The sequence below is a fragment of the Siphateles boraxobius genome, unplaced genomic scaffold (genome assembly GCF_051911475.1).
Source record: "Siphateles boraxobius isolate OS27281-9 unplaced genomic scaffold, OSU_SipBor_1 130, whole genome shotgun sequence".
Taxonomy (NCBI): domain Eukaryota; kingdom Metazoa; phylum Chordata; class Actinopteri; order Cypriniformes; family Leuciscidae; genus Siphateles; species Siphateles boraxobius.
This window is the reverse complement of record NW_027508734.1, coordinates 40,473,654-40,499,115: the sequence shown is the minus strand read 5'-3', so window position 1 is coordinate 40,499,115 and position 25,462 is coordinate 40,473,654. Positions and strand designations below refer to the sequence as shown.

General features: G+C 36.9%; 2 protein-coding genes across 8 annotated transcripts in view; one reads left to right on the top strand and one right to left on the bottom strand.

Moving 5' to 3' along the window:
• The first annotated feature begins 923 nt into the window (after positions 1 to 923).
• usp12b (ubiquitin specific peptidase 12b) lies at positions 924 to 18,165 on the top strand. The gene is made up of 9 exons (XM_077229499.1): positions 924 to 1,139; positions 2,837 to 2,917; positions 3,462 to 3,675; positions 4,090 to 4,358; positions 11,122 to 11,198; positions 11,299 to 11,382; positions 12,137 to 12,334; positions 13,676 to 13,754; positions 15,690 to 18,165. The coding sequence occupies exons 1-9, from the start codon at positions 1,092 to 1,094 to the stop codon at positions 15,789 to 15,791; spliced, it is 1,152 nt and encodes a 383-aa protein (XP_077085614.1). The 5' UTR covers positions 924 to 1,091; the 3' UTR covers positions 15,792 to 18,165.
• A 479-nt stretch (positions 18,166 to 18,644) lies between these two features.
• Positions 18,645 to 25,462, bottom strand: part of arhgap36 (Rho GTPase activating protein 36) — a 37,249-nt gene continuing 30,431 nt past the window's right edge. For 3 of the 7 annotated variants that reach the window (XM_077229490.1, XM_077229495.1, XM_077229493.1), the window contains 5 exons: positions 24,575 to 24,751; positions 24,053 to 24,141; positions 22,302 to 22,498; positions 21,651 to 21,961; positions 18,645 to 21,011 (listed from right to left, as the gene is read on the bottom strand). In XM_077229490.1, coding sequence (XP_077085605.1) covers positions 20,940 to 21,011; positions 21,651 to 21,961; positions 22,302 to 22,498; positions 24,053 to 24,141; positions 24,575 to 24,751 — 846 coding nt within the window. In that variant the 3' untranslated portion in view covers positions 18,645 to 20,939. Of the gene's footprint in view, positions 21,012 to 21,071; positions 21,962 to 22,301; positions 22,499 to 24,052; positions 24,142 to 24,574; positions 24,752 to 25,462 lie in introns of those variants that run through there. The other 4 variants (XM_077229489.1, XM_077229492.1, XM_077229491.1 and 1 more) reach the window with 2 other exon arrangements.

Here is a 25,462-nt window from a genome sequence, read left to right as displayed (position 1 = left end):
AAAAATAGGTTAAAAGCCACATAGGGCGTCCGGGGTTTGTACATGACTCTGCGGTAGTTAGAGGATCAGTTGAGAAACCAAAGAGGAGAATGGCGGATGCATACGAATCATAGCCTACTATGAACAAGAGTTGGTCATGTTCAATGTCATGATGAGGTTACATTACAGGAATGTTACCAAGCTACGTCAGCATTACTTAGCTAAATAGGCTTATATTCATATATGAATATTAATTAACGTATATAATTAAGCCTTCGCCATAGTGTGTGAAATCTTCAAAAGAATACAACGCGGGGCTATTCTGAATAGTCTGCCTTTCTATTGAATCGGTTCACTTATACTTTTCTTAGGTTAAAGAAAATATTTATAAAATTAGCCTATAGCCTATCCTTATTTAAAATATAACTTATTCTAAATGCAAAACCAAATCAAAAACAAAAATGTTTGTTTCATACAAACAAGGTTAAATAGATCTAATACATTTTACCCATTAACCCTAAGTAGCCTAAAAACAAGTCTAGGCCTTTATTTTTTTATTTATTGTTCGCAAGATTTAACAGGCATGGAAAAAATCATGACGAATTAACATGTTTAAATATATTTTTGTAATTTTACTTTTCTCTATATCCACAAATGCAAATATAGCCTACCAACAACTTCACAGTATTATTAGCATAAACGAGATACTATAGGCTTAGATACAGTCTATGTAAAGTAATTAAAAAATATATAATTTGCTAATTGACGTTTAGATTGTTATTTGCATGGCCTACCCTTTTTTCTTTACCATTCTGTGCTTAATAAATGCTATTCTTTCTTTTTACTGCGTGCGAATTTTTTTAATTTTCTGAATATGCACAATTCCATTTTCCCAGTATTTAGTTTTAAAATAAAGTTAATGTGTGAACAGAGGTCGTCGCCATAGTGTTGAGTTATGTTGTGTAGTGCGCAGCTGCTCCACTGCGCGCGGCAGGCGACACTCCCTCATTCCGCTACGAGCTGCTGGACCGACTGAAGGATTCACCGGAACTTCATCCTGTGCGGCTGTCACACTTTTAAATAGGGGTTCGGTCCAATATGGCGGCATACGGATGGAAATACTGATGACAGTCCGAAAGATTGCCTCGATTTGTACGATGGTGAGTTTTTCCTCGCATAAATGAGTGTTGTCCCGTCCACTGCGTCTAACCTGTGTTTGGATTAGCCTGCTAACAGGGCTAGCTCAACAGCTAACAGATAAACAACCGTACCATGACATGGCAGCACAGTCACAAAAAGTTTGCACACCTCTTTTTCTGTGGTTATAGACGCAGTAGAAGTTTGGATATGTCGTTAAACGGACTTTGAAGCATTTTTTGTCCAATAATTTGATATTCTGCCCAAAGGTTAACGTTATATGTGTAGCCTAGCGTATTAGCGAGCGATACATAATGCCCATGTTTGTTTAGACGGGCGGCTCAACTTTATTTACCATCAGATAATATCAGTCATTTGGACGCTTTCTATGTGTACAAGCGTTTTGTAAAGAAGTAAGGTCATTCAAGAGACTACAGTTCCTGCTGCTGCTGGAGCTGTTGTTGTTGTTGTTGTTGTTGTTGTTGTTGTGTTGTAACATTATTTGAAGGACACAACTGAAAGCTGATTCAATGAACTCAATGTCTTTGTAGTAGTGCTGAAAGGGTTTTCTTAATCTGTTACACGAGAAAGTGAGTATACAGACTGTAACTTCCTACGAATATTAAAATGTATGATTTGAAATGCTGTGTACACAATACTGTTATAAATTAAAATGTTATTTATGTGGGAGGCTATCTACGGGGGGGTTCTGTTATAAAACCAGATTAGTCCATATAAATCAATAAATGCTTTAAATAGCAGATATTTATCTGGCAACAACAATTTTCCTGCAGTTACTGATAATCAGTTATTGAGATAAGACACATGACTTTGCCTCTTGTTGATTTAGTTTAGCTATCTCTGGGTGCCAGTATGTAGTTACCGGTATGTAAAAACTGCTGTACATAAATTTACTGTTCACTACATTTGAAATTTATTTGGCGTAGGATCAAGGTCATCAATTTTTGGCCTGACAGACATAGCCTATGGAGTTGCCTTTTCATAAAGATTACCTTAGTCGTGATGAATCAGATCCTCCCAGACACAGCATACTTTAAAGCAGTGGTTCTCAAACCTGTCCTAGGGACCCCTCACCACTGCACATTTTGTATGTCTCCCTCATCAGACACACCTAATTCAAGTCTTGCAGTCTGTACTAATGAGCTGATAAGTTGAATCAGGTGTGTTAGGTGAGGGAGACATGCAAAATGTGCAGTGGCGAGGGGTCCCTAGGACAGTTTTGAGAACCACTGCTTTAAAGAATGATTTAAAAGTATTTTTTCATTAATAAATGATTAATAATATATCAAATAAGCTTTACAAAAGCTTTTATAACAAAAAGCTTTAACTTAATTACAGCAGAAATATCTCAGCCTATATGGAGGGCATGGAGTCTTTGAATAACGAGTTGAACAGTGGGGGTCTTCAAGTCAAAAAGGTAGAGAACCACTGATCTAGGGCTTATAACATCTGAGAAACTCATTCATTACACCTTAGATACTGACAGCACTTACAGCTCTGTCCTGATGTTCTCCCCTGGTGACACAGAGTGGGTTCACTTGCCCAGAAAGTACATCCTGTTCATGCCAAGCCTCCATCACACTCCACAAACAGGATGTTCCTGTTAGTCCCGAATAGGTGCAGGGTGTTCCTGGTCACTTGTATTATTGAGACCCCTTGAGCAAATTGCCAAGATAACCATTGTGGCTTTTCTCGCTAGGGCGCCAATGCCTCTGCTTTGGAAAAGGAGATTGGACCTGAACAGTTCCCTGTTAATGAACACTACTTTGGACTGGTAAATGTAAGTTTACATGGTTGTCTTTGTCATTGAGTGTGCTATAAATAGAAGATGACTTTGCCATATTACTTTTACATTGTGAAGCACTTTGGATGTTTTTGTGTAATGTGCTTGTGCCATTCCTTAATGGCAGATTTGGCAAGCATGTATTAAAGGCAGCAAAATAATAAAACCTCTTCACATATCCAACTCAAGTCACATTTATTTATTGATTGTTTTAAAGCAGCTTTAAATAATTGGTAATGTTGTAAAATTGATCAGTTGTGAAAAAAATTCAATTTAAGTTGTAAAGCAGTTCTACAGCAGATAATAGTGTCATTATTCAGCTCAGTTTAGTTCAATGTTATTTCAATTCAGTTCAAGAACCGTGTCAATGTTAGTGCCATTATCCAGCTCAGTTCAGTTCAGATTTTGTTCCAGCACTGGTTTGCATTAATTCTTAGAGACATTAATTGTAGATTTAACAATTTTATGTGCATGTATGTCATCACATGTTCTTCATCACACTTTGATTTGTTCTTTGTCCAATCACAATCTGGTCGCTCAGTTTGGCAACACCTGCTACTGTAACTCAGTGCTGCAGGCACTGTACTTCTGCCGGCCCTTCCGGGAGAAAGTGCTGGCCTATAAGATCCAGCCGCGGCGTAAAGAGAACCTGCTCACCTGCCTGGCTGACCTGTTCAACAGCATTGCAACTCAGAAGAAGAAAGTGGGAGTCATTCCACCAAAGAAGTTTATCTCCAGACTGAGGAAGGAAAATGGTGAGAAAAGATCATGGGTCCTACAGTACGGGATTTGACTGACTTTCAAGAGAGGACTTGTTGATGAAGGATAGTGGTGAATGTTATTCAGATGCCTGGAAATCTGTCAAATTATATGGAATGATGTTGCTATACAGATAATTTAATGGCGCGATATGTTTGTAAACGTTTTTAATAGACATAGATACCAAGATCCAAGTGTTGTCTTGATACACTACCATCTGTCAGTAAGATAGATTTATAAAAAAAAAATTAAAAAAAGAATGGTAAGCTTAAGCTATACACCTGGTTAGCTATGCAGGAAACACTGTGTATGTATTGAAATGCACTGCTATTGAATGATTGAATCACTGTTTATATATTACACTTGCAGCTACTTAATGTTATCAACACTTCCTTCTACTCTCCCTACAGAGCTGTTTGACAACTACATGCAGCAAGATGCACACGAATTCCTCAACTACTTGCTCAACACCATTGCAGACCTGCTACAGGAGGAGAAGAGCCAGGAGAGACAGGAGAATGGAAAGGTAGTACAGAATGGTGGGAGTGGAAGTGGAGGAGGTGGAAGCGGTAGCAGCACAGGAGAGGGTGAAGCGGAGGAAAAGATCCAGCAGACCTGGGTGCACGAGATCTTCCAAGGCACACTGACCAATGAGACGCGGTGCCTGAACTGTGAAGCGGTGAGTCAGAGGAAGTGGAGTGAGTCATAAACACCCTAGAGTGAGTTATTGTGGCCATGTTATTGGCTCTTTGGCGTTGACTAATCAGGATCTGGGAGATTGTATGGATGTGACGGGAGAACAGTTTTCAACAGTGTGTTTTTTTTGACCATTCCCTCCCCTTTATTAAATAAAATAATAGTAAAAAGCCAGTGCCAGTGTGTACGTCCTTAAAAAGATGTTTGCAACATTGACATTATAATCAATCATGTTAACATTTGCTAACCTCTCACAATTCTGAACAGGTTGGGATGACCAAAATCTTATTTCATGAAACGAGTTATTTAATATTTTTTAAATGTAATTTTATAATTACAATATAGATATAAGATATATTAGATATAGATATAGACAAATACTAGAATAGACAAATAAAATAAACAGTGCTTCATTTCTTTTTAGAATGCTACTGTTAAATAGATCTAGTACTGTAGCTGAAAAAAATAAAGTCTTCACTCTATAAATTAACTATAGACTGATTCTTAATAAATAGATACATTTATTCAGTCAAGCATTGGGTGATTGTCTATTTTCTGTTGTTTCATTAACATTAATTACACAGAATATTAGGCTGCTGGTCCGGCACTTTAAGACCTGCACGTAGGCTTCCCAATGAAACGCATACGATTTTTTTTTTTTTACAAACGGTTTACATTCACTAAAGACATACCCGACTGTGTTTACGTGAATACTCGCCAGGACGTACATTTTTACCTAGAATTTTGATTATTCAATCAAAATAATCCATGTAAGAGAACTGAAGTCGCAATCGCATACTGTGTGTAAGGCATGTGCGCGCGCTTCAGGTCTGAGCCCGGCAGCGCAAGCACGTCCCGCGCTTTTTTTTCTCATGCATGCATGTTTCACTGTGCGTATATATTTTACTGTTCTGCTTCTATTGTTTAGTGGATGAAAACATTGGAAGGAGAGCACTGCACGCACATCCTGACTTCAGCTGTCACACATCGACGCAAAATAAAGAAATACTGAACTTATTATTTAGAGTGCTGTCACTCTTAACGTACCGGTACTAATAAAATTTCATATCGTACCGATTTTAATAGTTCGGTATGGCGATTCCTTTCTAGTACCGGTATATCGCGCAACACTACTTAATATACATACGCACACCTACACCCATACTCGCATATATACACACGTAAATAAAAAGAAAGGACAAAAAGTATCCCGCATATTTAGATATATAAAACAAAAGTCCAGTCACACATGAGGAAAACATTTACAGCAACAGTTTGCTTGCAAGTAAGGCCCTGTTTACACGAGAACGATTCCGGGTGAAAACGTAAAAATATTTTATCGGATGTGCCTTTCGTTTACACGGCGACGACGTTTTGGGGGCTTAAAAACGCAAAAAAGTAAAACCACCCTCCAGAGTGGAAATCTTAAAAACGCTCCACCGTCGCGTTCCCGTCTAAAGGGTAAAAACGCAAATCTGCTCACGGTGGCTCTCGTCGCGTACGCGTTTACGTCACAGGCATGCACCAGTACAGGAAAATAACAACCAACATGTCGGATTATTTCCATACGTCAGACCTTCAAGTTGCCCTAGCGTCTCTGATAAACGTACAAGAGTCTTTTCAGCAGTTGTACAAAATATTCTCAGACATTGGTGTGTTTGTGTCGCAGTGCTTCACATTGCCACCTAGCCGCCTGGAGTGCATACTACATCGAATTTCACACACTTTTGCGTCACCATATGCACCAGGCTTGTGCAAAATTCAGAATTTCAGAATTGGCCTCCATTCAATTCACAAATTGGAATTTTAATTGAATTGACTCCGCCCCACAGGAAGTTGAATTTGAATTGGAATTGGAATGACAGGAAGTGGAATTAAATTCTTGGCAATTCAAAGAAATTCTACAGTCACACATAGGGTGACCACCATCAAACAAACCAAATGTGGGACGATGTGGGACATGTTACCAACACTAAAACATAACCTGAAACTGTTATATAATGTCCATTTAACTTAATAAAAACATTTGTATTCTGCATTTCAGCTGATAAAAATACTTTGTTATTTAGTCACTTCCAGACATCACAATTACATCACCAATGTAACATAACATGTCTTTATTTTACTTGCCATTTAAATTAAACATCACTGAGCAAGGCAGCAGGCATCATGCAGATCACTATTTTTGAAACAGTTCTGACTAAGTCCAACTAAAATCCAACAAAATGAATAATGAACAAATAAAATATAAAACAACATGAAATTAGTTTATTGACAGCCTTATATATTAAGAATATATTACACCAAACACTTTCATATTTTTAGAAAGGATGTGAATTAAAACAACTACAGCGGGCAATAAATTGATAAATTCTGTTAAATTAAAATTTTAATTTACAGAATTATCCAATTGTTTTCTGACAGGGAACACATGGAAGGAATCACCGCTCAACATTTTGATTGACAACCTACTAGTGACCGTGTTTACTCCTTTCTTTTCAACCATTGGATATGATTTTAAAAACAGCTGTTGTATTTGTACTTCTGACGAAGCGCTGTTAAATATAGGTGAAAAACTAAGCCGCAAAATGAATAAATAAAATGCTTTCTTAAAAAGGCATAAGAGCGCATGCACATTTTCTTAATATTATAATTAAAAACAAACAGACTGATAAAAATGCGGGAGATTTTCTCAATATGCGACGTGGGGGACAAGGGGTGAAAATGCTGTGCGGTACAACACAAAGCGTGACGGGTGGTCACCCCAGTCACACAACAGAAAGAATATGTTGAAAATCACATTCAGCGTTAGGAAGGTTACTTTGGAAATGTAATTGCTTACTGTTATAAGTTACCCATTATAAATGTGGTTTGGCTTATTTTATTTGGATTACTTTATCAATGTAAATCAATTTCCTTTTAATTTGATTAGTAACTAAGTAAATTACACATTTTACCTCAGTAATACAACTAAATACAATTACATTCATTTTGTAATTCAATAACATAATTTCATTACAGTTAACTCACTCCTCAACCCTGCATACATTTTGTTCTATGTATATATGTATATATATATATATATATATATATATATATATATATATATATATATAAACAAAGGTCCACCTAAAATTGTTTTTTCTTCTAAAGATTTACTAAAGTAATTCTGGGAGTCATGTTCTATCATGTTCTGAGACATGCTCTATCATGTTCCATAAAATTACAATTACAATAAATCAAACTTAATTATTTGTTCTGTGACTAGAGCTTTTAACATTCATTGCTGGGGGAAAATATTTCCTGTTAATGTAATCTGTACAAGTAGTTCAAACTAATATAATTTATAGAATATGTAATGCAATCATATCTGACATATACTGTAAAGCTTCATTGTTAAACACTTCACTTAAAATATCTGTATGAATTTCTTAGAATTTGTTTTGAATTGCAATTCTGCTTCCTTTAATTCAAATTCGAATTGTAATTCTAGATCCTGTTTTTGACATCAATTCAAATTCAATTCAAATTCAAGAATTGAATTGGAATTTAGGAGTCATTCTCAATTCAATTCTGAATTCTAATTGTGCACAAGCCTGATATGCACGCGGATTTCCCCCCGATAACGCTCGTCTAAACGCAGAATAAAAAGTGATAACGCAACACCACTTTTGCGTTTTCTCTTCAGATCGTTTCCGTGTAAACATAGCCTAAGTAAAGAGCGATATTTTGAAGGAATGCAAGGAAGTGACAGATCTTAGCGGCCCAGCCAGGCTATTCCAGTCTGAAGGGGCTTTAAATTTAAAGGCACGTCTACCACTCTCTTTGAAGATGTTTGGCACAGTGAAGGAGGGATATATTCAGTTTGTCTCAATCTATAGGTGGGTCTATATGGATTTAAATAGTCCTTCAGGTAAGAAGGATAATCATAATACACACATTTAAAAATGACCTGATACCAGTGATACTGTTTTCTGGCTTTTGGTGATAAGTTCAGTGAGTCATACATTACACAGTGGTGAGTAATAAAAGAACATCTCAGCACAAATCTACATATATTATTGAAAACAATATTGAATGCTTTTAAATTTGATTCTGATGTGTTTTGTTAGACAGCATCCGCATAGTCTAATATGGGAAATATTAACTGTGACACAATTCTTAACCTAATCAGTTGAGTGAAACAGTTAATAGAGCGATACAATATTCGTAAATTACAATTAATGTTTTTTACAACAGAATTGATATGACGCCTAAAGGAGAGTTGTAAGCCAAGGCAAAGGCCCAGATTTTTAAGTTTATCAACTTGTACAAGTGGTTTATCGTCTAGGAATTTAAGTGATTGTTATCTTGATTCGATGTAGCTGATCTGGTGGGGAACAATATGCTATATGACTTTTTCTTATTTAATAGAAGATGGTTGGATTGGAACCAAAGTTGAATAGCATTAAAGTTAGATTGCAATGAGGATTGAATCTTAGAGACAGACACATTAGATGTGTAGATCAATGTGTCATCTGCATATAGATGAATGAATAAAACAGTCTGAGCAAATTTAGAGGAAGATCATTGATAAATAAAGAAAATAGAAGTGGCCTTAAGGAAGAGCCTTGAGGGACACCTTTCTCTATTATTAAGTACTGTGATACACAACCATGAAAAGAGATAGAGAAGAGACAATAAAATTAATAATCTAATGCAAAAATAGTCACTGCATAGTATTTAGCGTATTATGAATAATCTGATTATTATTAAAGCTACAGCAAAGAGCAGTGAGTAATTCCCTCTCTTCTTTTATTGTTTAATTAACATTAATGACAGCTAGCAACAGGTTTATTATATTAAGACCCAATGCATGGATCTAATGTTATGTTACACATCCGATTTTTCCCCCAAAGTTCACAACATTTACGTTCACTTAAGACATAACCCACTATGTTCATGTAAATACTCGTCAAGACAGATATTTTGAAAGAATTCTCTGTGCATCTGACCGTTCAAAAAAGAGCAGTAAGGTGCTAAAGGGAACTATAAATGGGATCGCATGCTGTTTGAGAGAGGCGTCTTTCGGTGCGTGCGCTTTCGGTGTGTGGCAGTTTAGAGATCTTTTCCTTGGCTAATTGCACTTAAAAACTGTGTTTAACATCAAGCATGTCCTGCATTTTATTTCCTTATTCATGCATGGTCTTTTTGACATGCTCAACTTTTTTATTAATATAGTCTATAATAAGAGTATTATAGACTATATTAATAAAAAAAGTTGAGTATGTCAAAAAGACCTTGCAGAAAATGTAATTAATCAGAATCAGAATCAATTTTATTGCCAAGTAGTGTTGTGCACATACAAGGAATTTGCTTTGGTAATAAGGTGTTACCGAGGCTGCTATAATCAGCGCCAACTTGAGAAAAATACAGCATGACATGAGGAGAGGTGAGGTGAAAAAAAGGCAACTCCCAGACTATGCTCCTGTAAGGAGAAAAGTCTGGGAACAGGAAAAAACAACTCAGCAACATTAGCACATAAACAGTACACTCTACAAACAAGACATTGCAACACGGTTGGGAGTGGGTGATGGAGGTAGTCCAGCCCAGGCAAGCAGCATCCGGTCCTGCAGCCATTATGGCGCTGGTCACAGACCCGCCTGTCAGACTGGGGGTACGAAGCGGCGAAGGCGTGGGATGGGGTGTGGGGCAGGTGCATATCTGTGTATGTGTAAGTTCATGTGTGTGTGTGTGGCCTGGAGAGAGTTGCTAAGCCAGCACCATAATCTAGGAGCCTCAGTCCACAGGATTGTCATAGCGATACACAGCAAGTTGCCATGGAGACAACCTTGATCATGTCCCAGGCAGAGTCAACAATCTTGATTTAAAATAACCTTGAATTAAAATAGATCACTTAGTTTTTATGCATCAATGCAGAATCGTTCACATCAGCATCGCGATGCATCTAATGATTGATGATGATTTTTCTGATTAAATTTTTTTATTGCAATTTAAAAAAAAGGGTTTTATGTTAGATTGTAAGGCTGCACAATTTGTCCCAAAATTGTGTGATTTAAAAAAAAATATTAATATGACTATAAATTATTATTATTCTAATTATTAGATAAAATAATAAATTGAATATTAAACAATACAAAATATTACTGTTGCAATATTTGAATTTTTTTTAATGAAATTAAGAATTAAGAATTTTATTTTGCAGTAAATCTGTAAAATTACACTTATGTACACTAAAACTTATGCCAGTCTTTCAAATTTTAAACCATCAAGCTCTTAGTTTGCCGGAAAACCATGGGGACCTGTCATCAGTTTTTCATTTGATGACTCATTTGCTGAGCTGATGCGGTTACCACGGCATGCTACTACTCAACAGTCTTTGTGATATTACATAATTAAAGTGTGTAGACTCAGTTATGTAATATCATCAATATTTAGGATGGCTAAAAGTGTCTAGGGTGGCATTTGGGACAGGGACAGGCTTGGCTGTATTTGAGAACAAGATTGTATTATGTAAAGCCCCCTTAGAAACACGTCAGCCTAATTATCCAGGACTTCCACAACCGACTAGTCATTCAGACAAGTCTAGCTGATTTTAAAATATGCAGTCTTGCACATCCCAGTTGAGATATGATATATATATATGTGTGTGCTGAACATCCAGCTGCAACAAGACAACAGAAGTACAAACTAGAACAAGTACATTTATATTGTATGATGGGTAATCCTGTTCTCTAATCCTCCAGGTGAGCAGTAAAGACGAAGACTTCCTAGACCTCTCAGTGGACGTGGAGCAGAATACCTCCATCACACACTGTCTTAGGTAAAGCTACAAACCTCAAACGTCACGGACCAGTTGGTGCAAGTTCTTTGTTAAATGTTCATTAATATGGAAGAATAACTTGTTGTCTCTGCCTTGACAGGGGTTTCAGCAACACAGAGACCTTATGTAGTGAATACAAGTACTACTGTGAGCAATGCAGAAGTAAACAGGAGGCTCAGAAAAGGTTTGTAGTTGCAATAGACTGGCATGGCTGAAATCACTCTTGTCCCTGAGATGCATTTGTTGTGATATTCACATCAACCAATGTAAGCCTGATGTTATGGACCACCCCTGTCTATTCAGTATTTTCTTCCTCCCTGAATGCATCTTTTATCAGCATTAGGGCCAGATTTACTAAACAGTGCAAATTAGAGTGAGAGCGCAATTCCAAAAAAATCTCCAATACGAGTGGAGAGTTCTGCACGTGATCTACTGACGACACGCAAATTAAAGAACACAGATGCAGTCGGATAATTTCCATAATGACCAAAGCAATCTACCAAGAGCTGCATAAATTAGTGTCTGATTTAAGATTGGCTTTTTTGTGCGTTAAATAATTGAGCAAATACAAGAAAATTGACTAGCGCAAACCTTAGTAAATCATCTTGCATGATTCATTTAAATACTCTTCTCCCATACATTTTGCATCTGAAAGGAAAACTCCTACAAATGCATTGCAATAAGGTCAGCAGCAAAAAAGACCTGCTGATTTTCGACTGCGTGTCTTTAGTAAAACCTGATAGTTGTTTTTTAATGCCAAAAGAGGGTTTGCCGTGGCTCAAGCTGTTAGTGGCCATTAGTGTGCTGGTTCTTTGCACAAAGAGGGGCATTTAAATCCTGAAGTATTTAACAATTATAGTGGCTCAGGAAATTGGCAGTCTGAGAATGGAAATGGAATTTCAAGTTAAAATTGATCCTGTCTCTCCTTTTCCTTACAGGATGCGGGTGAAGAAATTACCCATGATCCTTGCCCTGCACTTAAAGCGCTTTAAGTATATGGACCAGCTTCATCGCTACACCAAGCTCTCCTATCGTGTAGTCTTCCCTCTGGAGCTGAGGCTCTTTAACACTTCTGGTGATGCTACCAACCCCGAACGATTGTACGACCTGGTGGCTGTAGTGGTGCACTGTGGGAGGTAGGTTTCAGATGTCACAGTCAATTTAACCAGTCACTCAGTACGTTAACATGCACAACAATATTCTGACATTAAGCCGATTAAGACAATACTCTGATTAAGAAACTACCATTTAAACAGGGATTCTGATTACCTTAATCCATCTCAAGTCTAACTCGAAGTTAACACAAATCGAATTAAGACATGTGGAGTATTCCTCTTTTAGTCGCATTATAGACATGTGCACACCTTAATCACACTATTAAAGTTGTGTGGATGTTTTCACCGCATTTTGCGACAGGACACACACGGCAGTGGTCAACCATTTGACGGCAGAATTTGTATCCGCCCTCATCTATTTGCATGTATAGCATGTAGTAATTAACTGCACTTGAAGCTTTCGTAAAATTATAAATGAAACACCCAAAACTGTATATGGTACCATAACGAAGGTGATCTGTATGTTGAAACTTGAAATTCTGGAAGAAACGTAGGGCGGCGTGGGATCGTAATGACGTGTTCCATTAATCGATCTATGTTCTATAACATGTAGACTGGGAAAATGAAAGCAAAATTTTAAAAGCAACTCATGCAAAGACGTTAATCAGAATATTGTCTTATTCAGAATAAGGTCAATAATTAGATTGCTGCTGTCCAAGTAAATATAGTCAATGTTTATCTTGATTGAGGATTTCATATTAACTTAAGAGCACAGCATGTTGTTTAAAGTCGGCATGAAATGTGATTTCATGCCCCTCCCCCATATACTGTTTGGAAGGAAAGTTGCTACTTCTGTTGCATCATGACTTTGGCTCACTTACTAAACAGAAAAATGCTGGTCTTACACTAAACCAGTAACTATCTCCCGCCTTTTTGAGCATAGGTCTGGACTTAAATGGTTGTATTCTCATGAAAGCTTAAATACAGACGTACAGTTGGCCTCTTTTTAAAGAAGAGACTCAGCAGATTATTGCAGAAGTGAAAGTTCAAGGGATAGTTCACCCAAAAATGAAAATTCTGTCGTTTACTCACCCTCAAGTTCTTCCAAATCTGTATAAATGTCTTTCGGGTGAACTATCCATTTAAGTTTGAGTTTACTGTAAAGCAAATGTACTGTAAATGTCTACACGTAAAAACTATTTGGATTCTAAAATTGCTAGAAAATCAAAGCAATATGTCTAACCAAGTTGTGTTCCAAATTTAAGCTGATATCACAGAAATTGAAGCATTATACTAAAAGGTTTTTAAGCATATTTTCCTTGGTAATGCTATGTCAACTGAGTGTGATATATATATATATATATATATATATATATATATATATAATTTTTAATCATATCTGTTTTGTATGCTTTTTTGTAGCGGGCCAAATCGAGGTCATTATATCACTATAGTGAAGAGTCACGGCTTCTGGCTTCTGTTTGATGATGACATTGTAGAGGTAAGTCGGTGTATAATTGTTGCTCTAGTTAAATGAATAATGTAATAATCTGGGTTAACTAATCTGTTACATACTGTCACATACTGTAAGTATCCAGATAAAATAATTTTGACTTTACCCTTATTTTTGCTCAAAATAAAAACATCATGTATGCATTCTTTTACTGGATAATACAGTTGCCCCATAGACTTCCAATGTATGTGCACATTTATTCTTTGTTTTCTGAGAGGTGAAATCATTTTAAAAGTCAGCATCTTAAGAGCTTAAGTTCTATTTACCCTAGAATAGTCCTTTTGTTTCATTGTTTAAGAAGAGAACAAAGAAAGTAGAAGTATCTAAAAAGACCTCGAAGCATCAGTTTCAGTTCAGCAAACTTGATTGTTTCTTCTTCCAACTGTCATTGCACTATGTTCATTTCCACATTTAGATTGTGGTATGTAGCGATAATTGTATGATTGCAGCTCGAGGTATCTGGATGTCTAGCGTTGCACAGTAGCACATCTATTAACCCTCCCTGTCAGGTGATGTGCAGCTGCTGTTTATGCCTCACCAAGTGCTGGTCTGGGGTTGTCCTCACATTGACCCAAATACTTTGGAGTTCTCTGAATGATGGGAACTCTTGCATTAATGAGACCAAGATTCTTTCATTCATTTGGCAAGTTTCACATGATGCTTAAAACATTTTACTAATCTTGATATGGAATGGAAGTTGTCTTTTTGTTAAGAAGAGCAATTTTTGTTAAAACATAGGGCCAATACCATATTTTCCATTACATCCTTGTGACACATGATTGTTTAGGTTTGTTTGTTTTACACTACTGGCTTAAAAAATGTACCTTGACTCAACATTGAAACAGATTTTCCACCAACAGCATGCACATTTATAGTATAAATCAATTTGGTTTTAAAACACAGATGTGATATCCGCTCTGCTACATGGTAACCCAGACAAATATTTACTCACATGTTGTGAAGACAAATTCTCAGGTGCTTCTCAGAATATGAAGTGGTTGTTGTACCATAATTTTTTTAGAAGTACCAAGCACACAGTGGTGTTGTAAGTCTCTGGATGTTAAATGGACGCAGAGCCCAATTGCACATCTGTAATGAGAGATATGAAAGCTTTCTGGAGTGGGACATTTTCAGTTAAAACCTGATGCAGATGCTTCAGAAGTCACTTAAAGGTGAATCGGTGTCATTTCGGCACTTCTAGTGACGCCAAACAGAATATCTCAGTGTTGTTTTCTTTGACCCTAATTTGATTTTGCAGTTATGTTCTGTGTTATTAGTTGTGCAGGTATCACATGCTTCACCTTTAAAGGGATGTCATCCCGAACCTGTATGGCTTTCTTTCCTCTGTAAAACACAAAAAATATATTTTTGTAATTTTATTGTATAGGCAAAAAAACATTTTTCAAAAAATCTTGACACAAATTGACAGAATATCCATTTTTGTTTGAAATATCCCTTTACTCATGTTGCTCCAAATCAATAAAACTTTTTTTCTTTAAAGATGTTTTTAATGAAACCTGTGAGATTTATGTCCCACTTCAAAAAGTTTATAAAATGTATGTAAACGTAATCCATATATGAATCAAGCAGGTTAATTACAGTCTGAAGAGACCCAATCACTTTATATGATGAACAGATTTAATTGAGCTTTTATTAACATCGTACATACATAGAGCACATCGAATATGGTAAACAGAAGCTCATACGAGCTTGCTTCATGCGCAAGAAACAAAGAGGTTTGTTCTCATGCATTAAGAAAGCACTTTTGAGCTTCCCATTTACCAAGCACATTTACACTTCTGTAAGAACCGATGAGGTTTGTTTTCATGCGTAAAGCAAGTTTTGTAAGTCCGCAATTAGCACACCATACTAAACATGTTTTCCTTTGTTTCCAGTAATCCTCTTTTTTTTTTTTTTTCACAGAAAATAGATGCCCAAGCGATTGAGGAATTCTATGGTCTGACATCGGACATCTCCAAAAACTCAGAGTCGGGGTATATACTCTTCTATCAGTCTAGAGACTGAGCCAGCAGGAGTGCCTGACGGAATGGAAGGATGTGATTTTGTGAGAAACCGGATGAGGCAGATAGTGGGCTTGGGCTTTGTTGACACAGCTTGGCCCTCTGCTCCATCCCCTCTCACTCAAGTCCCTTTTCATTCAGGCCTATCAGTGGAGCTTTGCACTGAAGCATCAATCGGGCCCCAGACAGGAGCAGTTGATGCCAGAGTGACCTGGACACAGCACAGTAATCACCAGGCAGAAATAATCGCCGCCCGGTTTGCTGTCGTCTCACTCGCCTGCTTGGTGTTGCTCGGCGCACACACAAAAACGCACATATAAAAATGTGAAAGAGCATCTTGATGGCCTGAGAATGGACACTGTACAAACTTTTTTTTCCCACCACACATTGTTTCATTTAAGATAATCTGGTTCACTTCTCTGCACATGACATTCATCATCGCTGGGTTATGAGTCATGATCTGTTTCGGCACAATATCATGATAGCCTCCAGAAAGCCGCACAACGTTCTTCACCCTCAGATGTCAAACATGACACATCATGCTACATCCATGTCAACCTGCTAGTTATAAATGTGTAGTTTGCAGAGCCAGTAAGTCATGTTGTCATTAGAGTAGAGCTGCTCAACCTGAATGAAAAAACCTGACGGGGCTTAATTAGCATGAAGAGTTTGTTTTTTTTAGTTTTTTTATATATATATATATATTTAAGAACTTCACGATTGATTTAATGTAGGGCTAATTGTAATGCAGGCCTGTGGATTGATAGGAGCTCTACTCTGTTAAGCAGAGAGGATTGTGGATACCAGAGAAGTGCGTGTATAAAGGATGTAGCTTGGCTTGAGAATGCTCTTTCAGTATTCAGTGAATGTAAAACATTCTTCCAGTTCTTGTGAACTGCTAAGTGAGTGTACAGCTTGAGTATGTCATATAGTGCGCACTTAATAGTGCTCTAACTGTAGAGTTTCACAGATGGAGGTAGAAATCAGGGCTTTTTATTATTCTGAATATAAGTTGAAGCTCATAAATGCCTATCGTATTGAAACCAAGAGCTGCACACGTTTCCAGTCACGTTTCATTAACACTGTGGCACTGTGAGATTGTCTGAAATGAATGTGGATTAGCCTCATTCAGTATAGCCATTAAACAGTAGAAATGTTGGATAATTCAAACATAATATGACTCTGCACTCCATCATAAAGTTTTCTGATTCATTAGGCCGATTGAATTGGCTGCATCTATTGTGTTTAATCTCAGTAACACTTCTCCAGATCTCTGTTGTCTCCTCTGCCCTCTTAATTAATAACATTTTAACTGAATTTAGACCTAGAAGGGAAGTGAAGCACAGTTTTAGGTCTCTCTGTGAATGTCAGGTTTATGCAGTGACTTGGCCTGCATGACTCTGTAATAATTAGATTGGTTAAGGATTGTTTCTTTTTTGTGGATGTTGCTCAGCCTGGAGGATGAGTTACTTCTCCCAGTTGGCTCACAGTTAGTAAATATTTACAAGACAATTAGTCAAGCTTTATAGGTAAAAATAAGCACACTCAGCAAGATTAGGTATTCGAGCCTAAATCTTGTTAGGCGAAAAGTATGTACAAGCGAGGTACCGCAGTAAAATGTTTTTTTGCTAAGGCTTCTTGAAAGCGTTTCAAACACACAATTGCCTGGCTTGTTGTCTTGTGGCTAAAGTAGACGGTATAAGAATGAAAAGTTTTTTTTTTATTTCCTCTCTTCTCTTCTTCAGGTTTTCTATGTAAACTACACTGGTTTTATTTGATTGTTGGTTTGACAAATCTGCTTTAATCTGTGAGGGGTCATAACTGACACTGCTGCTGATTATTATTCCATTCATCCTGTAAAGTCTACTTGGTATCAATGCATGCATGGTATAACAACTCTTAACATTGTTATAAAGCATGTAAAAAGGTCTGTTAAACAAGACATCACAACGTCTGTAAAGAGGTTTAAGCTTCTTGCTCTTCAGTTAACCTACTGGCATTGCAAGTTTTAAGTAGACTGAACTATATGTTAAAATAAACTGACATATGGTGCCATTTCATGTAAATCACACACTCACACAGGGGATGTAAGAGTGTTTGTAGATGTCATCATCACATTTGAAAAAAGTCTTCTCCAAGCTGAGTTAACTGGATATTTAAATTTTTTTGAAATTGGCTTGTGATCTAACTACAGGGCAAGGAATGTTTATTTTATTTTTGCTCTTTTATATCATATAAGTTTATTTATGTGTAATTATAAATGTTATGTTAACTTTTCTTTGACATTTCCATTTTTATACATTTGCTAATTAGTCTTTTATTTGGACACCAGGACTATGTTATGTGGAGAGATGGTTGAAGTAAAAATTTAAGGGTGATAATGTTGGAATTATCAAATCAATGCTGCAAGCTTGAGAAGTTGTTTCTAGTCATAGAAACCGTTAATGCACTGATCACAGTAACAGCACCCTGATGAGTTTTGGCACTAGCAGACAGACATCAACTACAGGTGAAACTCGAAAAATTAGAATATTGTGAAACAGTTCATGTATTTTAGTCATTAAAATTAAAATGTGAAACTAATATATTTAGTATATATAACTATAAACCTATTTAAGATTATACATTTCAGAGGGCTGACATTTCTGTATGTAAATTCCTTTTTTTATATTCTAATTTTCAGAGATTTTGAATTTGGGGTTTTTATAAGCTGTAAGATACAATCACCAAAATTATAACTTTTGCACGATATTCTAATTTTTCGAGTTTCACCTGTACATTAAAACATGAGACAGAACACAATACAATGCTACATCATGCTAGCATTAGTTGTTTCATTCCGCCTCTTTCCATAACATTGTAATAATATGTTTATTCCATACTGGGTTTGAAAAAAGTGCACTTTCGATAAAGCAATGTATTTAATAAAAAAAAGTAAACCAGCTGAATGATCTGGTTTTGGAGTGGAGTGGACAGTGTGGATGAAAGATGGGACTGGTTCACCCTGTCCCAAATAAAAACAAACAAAAACACATCAACCAGCTCAAGGAGGTTCATATGGTCTCTGTGTCTTTATGATGTCATTAAACTGGGCAACACCCATGTGACTTCATACAATCAGATTGTGCCATCATCATGTAATCACTTTTAGGACAACATCTAAGCCTGGTTTCACAGACAGGGTTTAGATTAAGCCAGGATTTGGCCTTAGTTCAATTAGGACATTTGCGCACCTGTATTAAATGTGCCTTAGAAAACATCACTGTGCATCTTAAGACAAAATGTTGTGTTTTGCAAAAACAAGTTGCTTTCAGTTAAAATAGCTCAACATGCATTTTAGTCTGGGAAACGGGGCTAGAGTTAAAGATGCTAGTTCTTTCTAATGTCCCTCCTTAACTCTCATGTCTAGAGTTTGATGCTAATTAAAATGTTTTATAGATTAAGCATTATAGTGTTTATGTTAAGATTCGTTTTAATGTTGTACACACATTAAATGAAGACTGCTCTCATAATAGTTTTCTATAAAGTGGTTTAATTATACGTATGATGCGGGTCACACCTTATGATGAAACGACGAAGATAATCCTCACGCTCATTGGCTGCCGCATCAGATACGCTATTAGCGTAATGTTGTTTGGTGATGCGATATTGACGATGGAACACACTTATTACCGTGCTTTACAGGCGAAGACAACGTGAGAATTGCTAAATGTAGATTTAGAAGAATAAAATGTATAAAGCCAGGAAACAGAGAGACCAACAAAGACCAAACAATTTCCGTAAAGGTGATGACGGAGAAAGTCCTTTTGAATCATGGATTGAATCTTTTTTTATTGGGCAGGTAAGGGAATTAATTATTGTGTAGACCTCGCTTTCTAAAACTCGCTAGTATCAGTGCCATTTACTTAAAACTCTGAGAGGATTATGCTTATCCAAGTCAACATAGCCTACTGCCTTCACGTGCACTAAACTCCTTCCTCCGAATTGTTTGTTTGCCATTACGACATGTCAAGCATTCAAGTGTGAAACATAGCATGGAAGTAGTCTAAACAAAACAAAATATTCATATTGTGAACATTAAACACAACTAACTACATTCGAATTTAAAATGATGAAAAATATTATTCTGTATCTCTTATTTATTCATGGTAACCCAACTAAATATGAAGCAAACAGTTAAGTGACCAGCTTGATTTCCGCTCACTGATTACTATTGCCTTGCCAATAGATTGCACTTATGTTTCTAGCATGTTATATGTTTGGCAACAGTAGCTTTTCATTTCTTAAACATGTGAGACACATCATGGCCATATTCCAGGATGACAATAGTCAAGATTCATAATGCTCAAATTGTGAAAGAATGGTTGGGAGGGCTGAAATCAAGAATCATTTTCACACATGAATGGGCAACTCTGAGTCCAGACCTTAAATTCATTAACTCAAGTCTTTGGGATGTGATGGAGTAGACTTTACAGAGTGCTTGGCTCTTGCATTGTCTATACAAGATCTTGAGCAAAAAAATGATGCACCTCTTGATGGAAATACATGTTGTGATGTTATTTCCATCAAGAGCAAGAGGTGCACATTTTTGGTAAAGATCTTGTATTGACAATGCAATAGTCAAGGACTCTGTACAGCACCTTGATAATACATAATTTTAAAAGTATTTTAAAAATGATTTATAGTAAATAAGGAGTTGAGAAACTACCTTTCTATGTGTGTCTATGTGTGCAAAGATGACCTGGCTCCAACTCAATATATAGTCCAATAGATATGTAGCCCTTTCATCTATGTTAATGTGCATTTCTTGATCAGTCTTGCATTTAAGCTTGGTAGGTTGATTGTATTAGAGTCTGGAGTTTTTATTAGACTGACAGCTATAGAAATGGCAATGCTCACTCTGAACAGTTTCACTCTTATTGGAGGAAATCCTGCCTTTAATCCAGAACAACAGTGAGTCCAGCATTAATAGAGATCATTTCAGATATTTGGACAGGATCTAGTCAAATGCAAGTTTAATGTCAATGTAATCTTGACACCAGTAAAAATCACCCCTTGTGGTTCAGTGATGCCATGAGTTCAGAGCATGTTCTCCAAAAGGTAAAAAGTTATCAAAAATATCCCATCCTTCAAAGAAAGTCTTCCACTCCACCTAATTTTTCTGAGACTGTGAATGGTCATTGAAGAAGTTTTGCAGCGAAGGGCTTCTCCTGACAACAGGTATCTGAAAAGCAACATGTACAACATTTAAGGGTACAGATCAAAAGAATTCAAAGCTACCAAATGTACTATATACACTTTATTTACAAAAAGGAAATGTGTTTAAGTTGTTGATATATGTCAAAGCTTCCATATTGGTGAAGACCAAGCCTCAATCAGCTGCCAATACATCAGAAAATGACTTCAGAAAGCTTCAATGCTAACGTAAACAAATATAATACGAGATGTCAGCCTTTGACTGTTTTGAAATTTTCGGTTCCTGCTGAGTGTATGTTGAGGATTCCTGTATATAAAAGCTGCTTTCTATTTAGAAAAGGTTAATTACAGCTTATGCTATGCAGTTCTGACAGGTTTATAATAAATCTTTTGATAATCTAACATGCTCTTTTTCTAGAAGAGTGGTGTTAGTTAAGATTATATTATATAAACAGTATAGTGTCCACAGATAGATTATATCTGTGTGTGTATATACTGCTAGTTCTCTCTCTACAATTGTATCGGTACACACACACACACACACACACACACACACACACACACACACACACACACACACACACACACACACACACACACACACACACACACACACACACAACATCTGTTCATCTATGGGTCATACTATAGTCTCTGAGCCTGACACCTTGCCAGTGAAAAAGTCCCAGAAGTTGCTTGGTGGCTTGCTGTCGTCTGACGTCGTGGATGAGGCGTTGGAGCTCTGTCGAACCCAGATGCCCCTCTCTCTAGGACTCTGTGGTTGCGAGCCATTGTCCTGCCGCCCCAGACTAAAATGAATGCGGTCCTCTGAGCAGGTCTGTCTTGAAACACTTTGCCTCTGCTCCTGGAGCTCATCACTCTGGGCATTGGCGGAAGACTGGGTCAGACTCAGCAGGTTGTGGTGGGAATGAAACTGCCTCATTTTAATCATGGACTTGGGTGGAACCTCAGAGGAGCCTGTTATACAAAGCATACAAGAATATCCATACAATATTTGCTTGCATTCATTTACACATGGGAAAGCACACTACCATTCAAATGTTTGGATGATTTTTTTAAGAGTAATGAATACTTTTATTCAGCAAAGAATGCATTAATTGATCATATATCACTATACTATCAATATTTCACAATATTACTGTTTCTACTGACTCCCTACTTATCCCAACATTTGAATGGTAAGTGTAGACAATAATTCCATAATTAAAATTGAGGGAGAAAACAGAATCCCAAAAGTAGGAAGTAGATATTACTAGTCTAACGACTGCCTCATTGAGAAGAACTCGGCATTACTCACGTTTCCTGTTAGTGTTAAGATGAAGAACATTGAGGAAGACCTCACTGCTCAGACTTCCTATCGCAGATGTCTCTGGATAAAGAGGACACAGTGGCTCCAGGGATGTCAGGTCATCACTGGACTGACTCACAGAGTCCAGAGATGCCTGTGTGTCCCTCCGACCACCAGAGTCCGTCTGTATTGTAAGGCTGCTACTACTGCTGTCACAAAGGAAAGATGTTTTAGACTCAGTGTTAAGAGTGAGGAAAAAATGCAGTCTAGTAGTTTTTAACTTATTAACCATGTAAACATAAAACATAATACATAATGTGTAGTAGAGGTCTGTCCTTTAAGATAAAGAAAGCAATTATATGTAAAATTCTTCCGATTAAGTTACATTATACAGTGCAACAGCGCACACTTTTTCAGTTGCCTTTGTTCCAGAAGTATTTTTCACATACATTTTACCAACAGGGAGTTTTCATTAAAGGGATGAACCAAACCAAACAGCTATGAGGTAAATCGCAACATTAATCAAAAAAGTATTTGAAAATCTGACAAAAAGACAAGGGTACAAGTACAACACTGATCTCATAAACGGCTGTTGAGGCTGTTGTTTTCTCACTTGGCGTAGAAACAGTATTAAATATGTCACAATTTAACAAGCAGATTACATCATTCGCAGTGCGTCAGTGGGCGGGCGCTAAAAAGTTGTTTTGTAGCGAAGTGCTTGTTGCGATTCTCTGATTGGTGGACATTTATTTGCAGAATCATTTTACCAGGAATTCCACAAAAACAAGGTAAAATAATGTGGGCTGATGGCTTCAACAAAAGCAAATACTATTAAAAACTTTTTAGCTTACAGTAGATTTGTAGGGATTTAAAGGGTTAGTTCACCCAAAAATTTAAATTATCCCATAATTTACTCACCCTCATCATATGACTTCTTTCAGCCAAACACAATCAGAGTTATATTAAAAAATATCATGGCTCTTCCAAGCTTCAATAAGGCATCATAACAGTAATCCATACTGCTCCAGGGGGTTAATAAAGGCCTTCTGATGTGAAGTGATGCGTTTTAGTAAGAAAAATATCCATATTTATTACTTTATAAACTATAATCACTGACTTTCGGTAACAGCTGTATGCGAGTCTAGTTCCGGCGGGAGAGTGACCTCTGACCCGACGCATGAAGTAAGATGTGGGAGTAGCGTAAGCTTAGGTGAGAGAGGACACCTCTCGCGCTTCAAACAAACGGCTGGGCAACAAACTCCAATGTCCTCCGACATTTCTCTTTAAAAATTGTCATTTTAGACTTCTAATTCGTGACCGGTGTTTAGTTTTACTCTATTCGCCTGAACTAGACTCGCCGACGGAATAGTTAATAAAGTTATAAATATGGATATTTTTCTTTCAAAAACGCATTGCTTCGGTTCAGGCTTTTATTAATCCTCTGGAGCTGTATTGATTACAGTTATGATGGATACGCTTTTTTCTGGAGCTTCAAAAGCTCTATTCACTCCCATTATAAAGCTTGGAAGAACCAATATATTTTTTAATATAACTCCGATTGTGTTTGGATGAAAGAAGAAAGCCATATAAGTTACACCTAGGATGACTTGAGGGTAAGTAAATTATGAAATCATTTTAATTTTTGGGTGAAATATCCCTTACTAAAGTTTTTACTTCCGGAGCCTGACTATTGCTCTAATAAAATCCCATATTTATTATATTCTTCTTCTATTAGATCTATTATCAGTCAAAAAGCTGACCTGAGTTTCCTGCGCAGCAGATAGTCAATGACGTCAGGGTCCGTCTGAATGAGGCTCATGAGCACCTCCTGCTGCAGCTCAGCAGACACCTGTGCATGAAATAAAACACACAATCGAGAAATAATTCAACCAAGCCATCTTTCAAGCTCTGTGTGTGCAAAAATATATCATATATGTATCATATCTAGGCCTACAATATTATCCATTGTTCTGTTCTCCCAGAAAAAACATCTGAAACTTTATTTTTTACTCAAAAATTAAAATTATTTTATCATTTGCACATAATCGCTTTCTTCCATGAAACACAATAAGAGAAATTCCGGAGTTCTGGTGGCCTTTTGAAATGTTAAAGCTTCAGTCTCCATTGCATTTATCCTTTTGTGTTCAAGTCATGTGAGTTTGGAACAACATTTTTCTTGTTTTGAGTGACCTAATAGTATTCCCTCTGTTCCCTCATATCATTCCACACCTCCACTCATCTCTCTCTCTCTCTCTCTCTCTCTCTCTCTCTCTCTCTCTCACCATGAAGAGGTGTTGGTGGTTCTGGAGGAGCATTAGGGTGACGGAGATGATGGCAGTGCTGTCCTCTATGCCCAGAGCTTGAGGGCTGAGCTCTCTCTCTGATCCTCTCTCTTTCTGCAGGAGATTGGGCCCAAAGATCACCGCTAGGTTTGCTGCCGTCATCTTGTTACCTGAGATCTAATCACAACACCAATTTTAAAATAGGTCAGAACCTTGATTTGATTTTTAAAATTTGATTCGACCAATAGTCATTTCTGGTGGGAGTTTCATATCAATTATTGGGTACTGGCATTATTAAATCTGGTACTGTCAGTTACAGGACAATGGTTTGTTGGTTTACACAAGGGGCTAGGTTCCAATCCTACTGAGGTGATTTTTATATTTCATTTATTTACTTTGCGGCTATATGTCAGTGGATGTTTATAACGGGCATCAGTGCATAACCTTCATATCCAGCTCCAGCTCATAGACATAAGGTGAATATACCAGACTTTTGAGACTTTTTGAGTTTGTGTCCAGTTTATGAATTTTAGTAGTTCAGAATGCACTGCTAAAGGTTTTGCTGTCACAAATAGGCAAAACCTTAATGCAATACTATAATTAATAAGTAATGCAGAATGTGTTTTTTTGTTTGTTTGTTTAAACAACTTTGCAAGATATTTCTGGAAAATATTTGTTTTTAATAAAGATTCCACACATACAAACATGCTGATGCAAAAAAAGCAGATGACAGAGAAATTAAATTAACCACAATTAAAACCAACGTGCATCGAGTATGTAATAATAATAGTAATAACAAAAATGATGGCAGAAAAATAATAACCCCCACAAAGATGGCAATATCCAAAATACTTGTGGGGACATTTTTTGGTCCCCATGAGAAAAAAA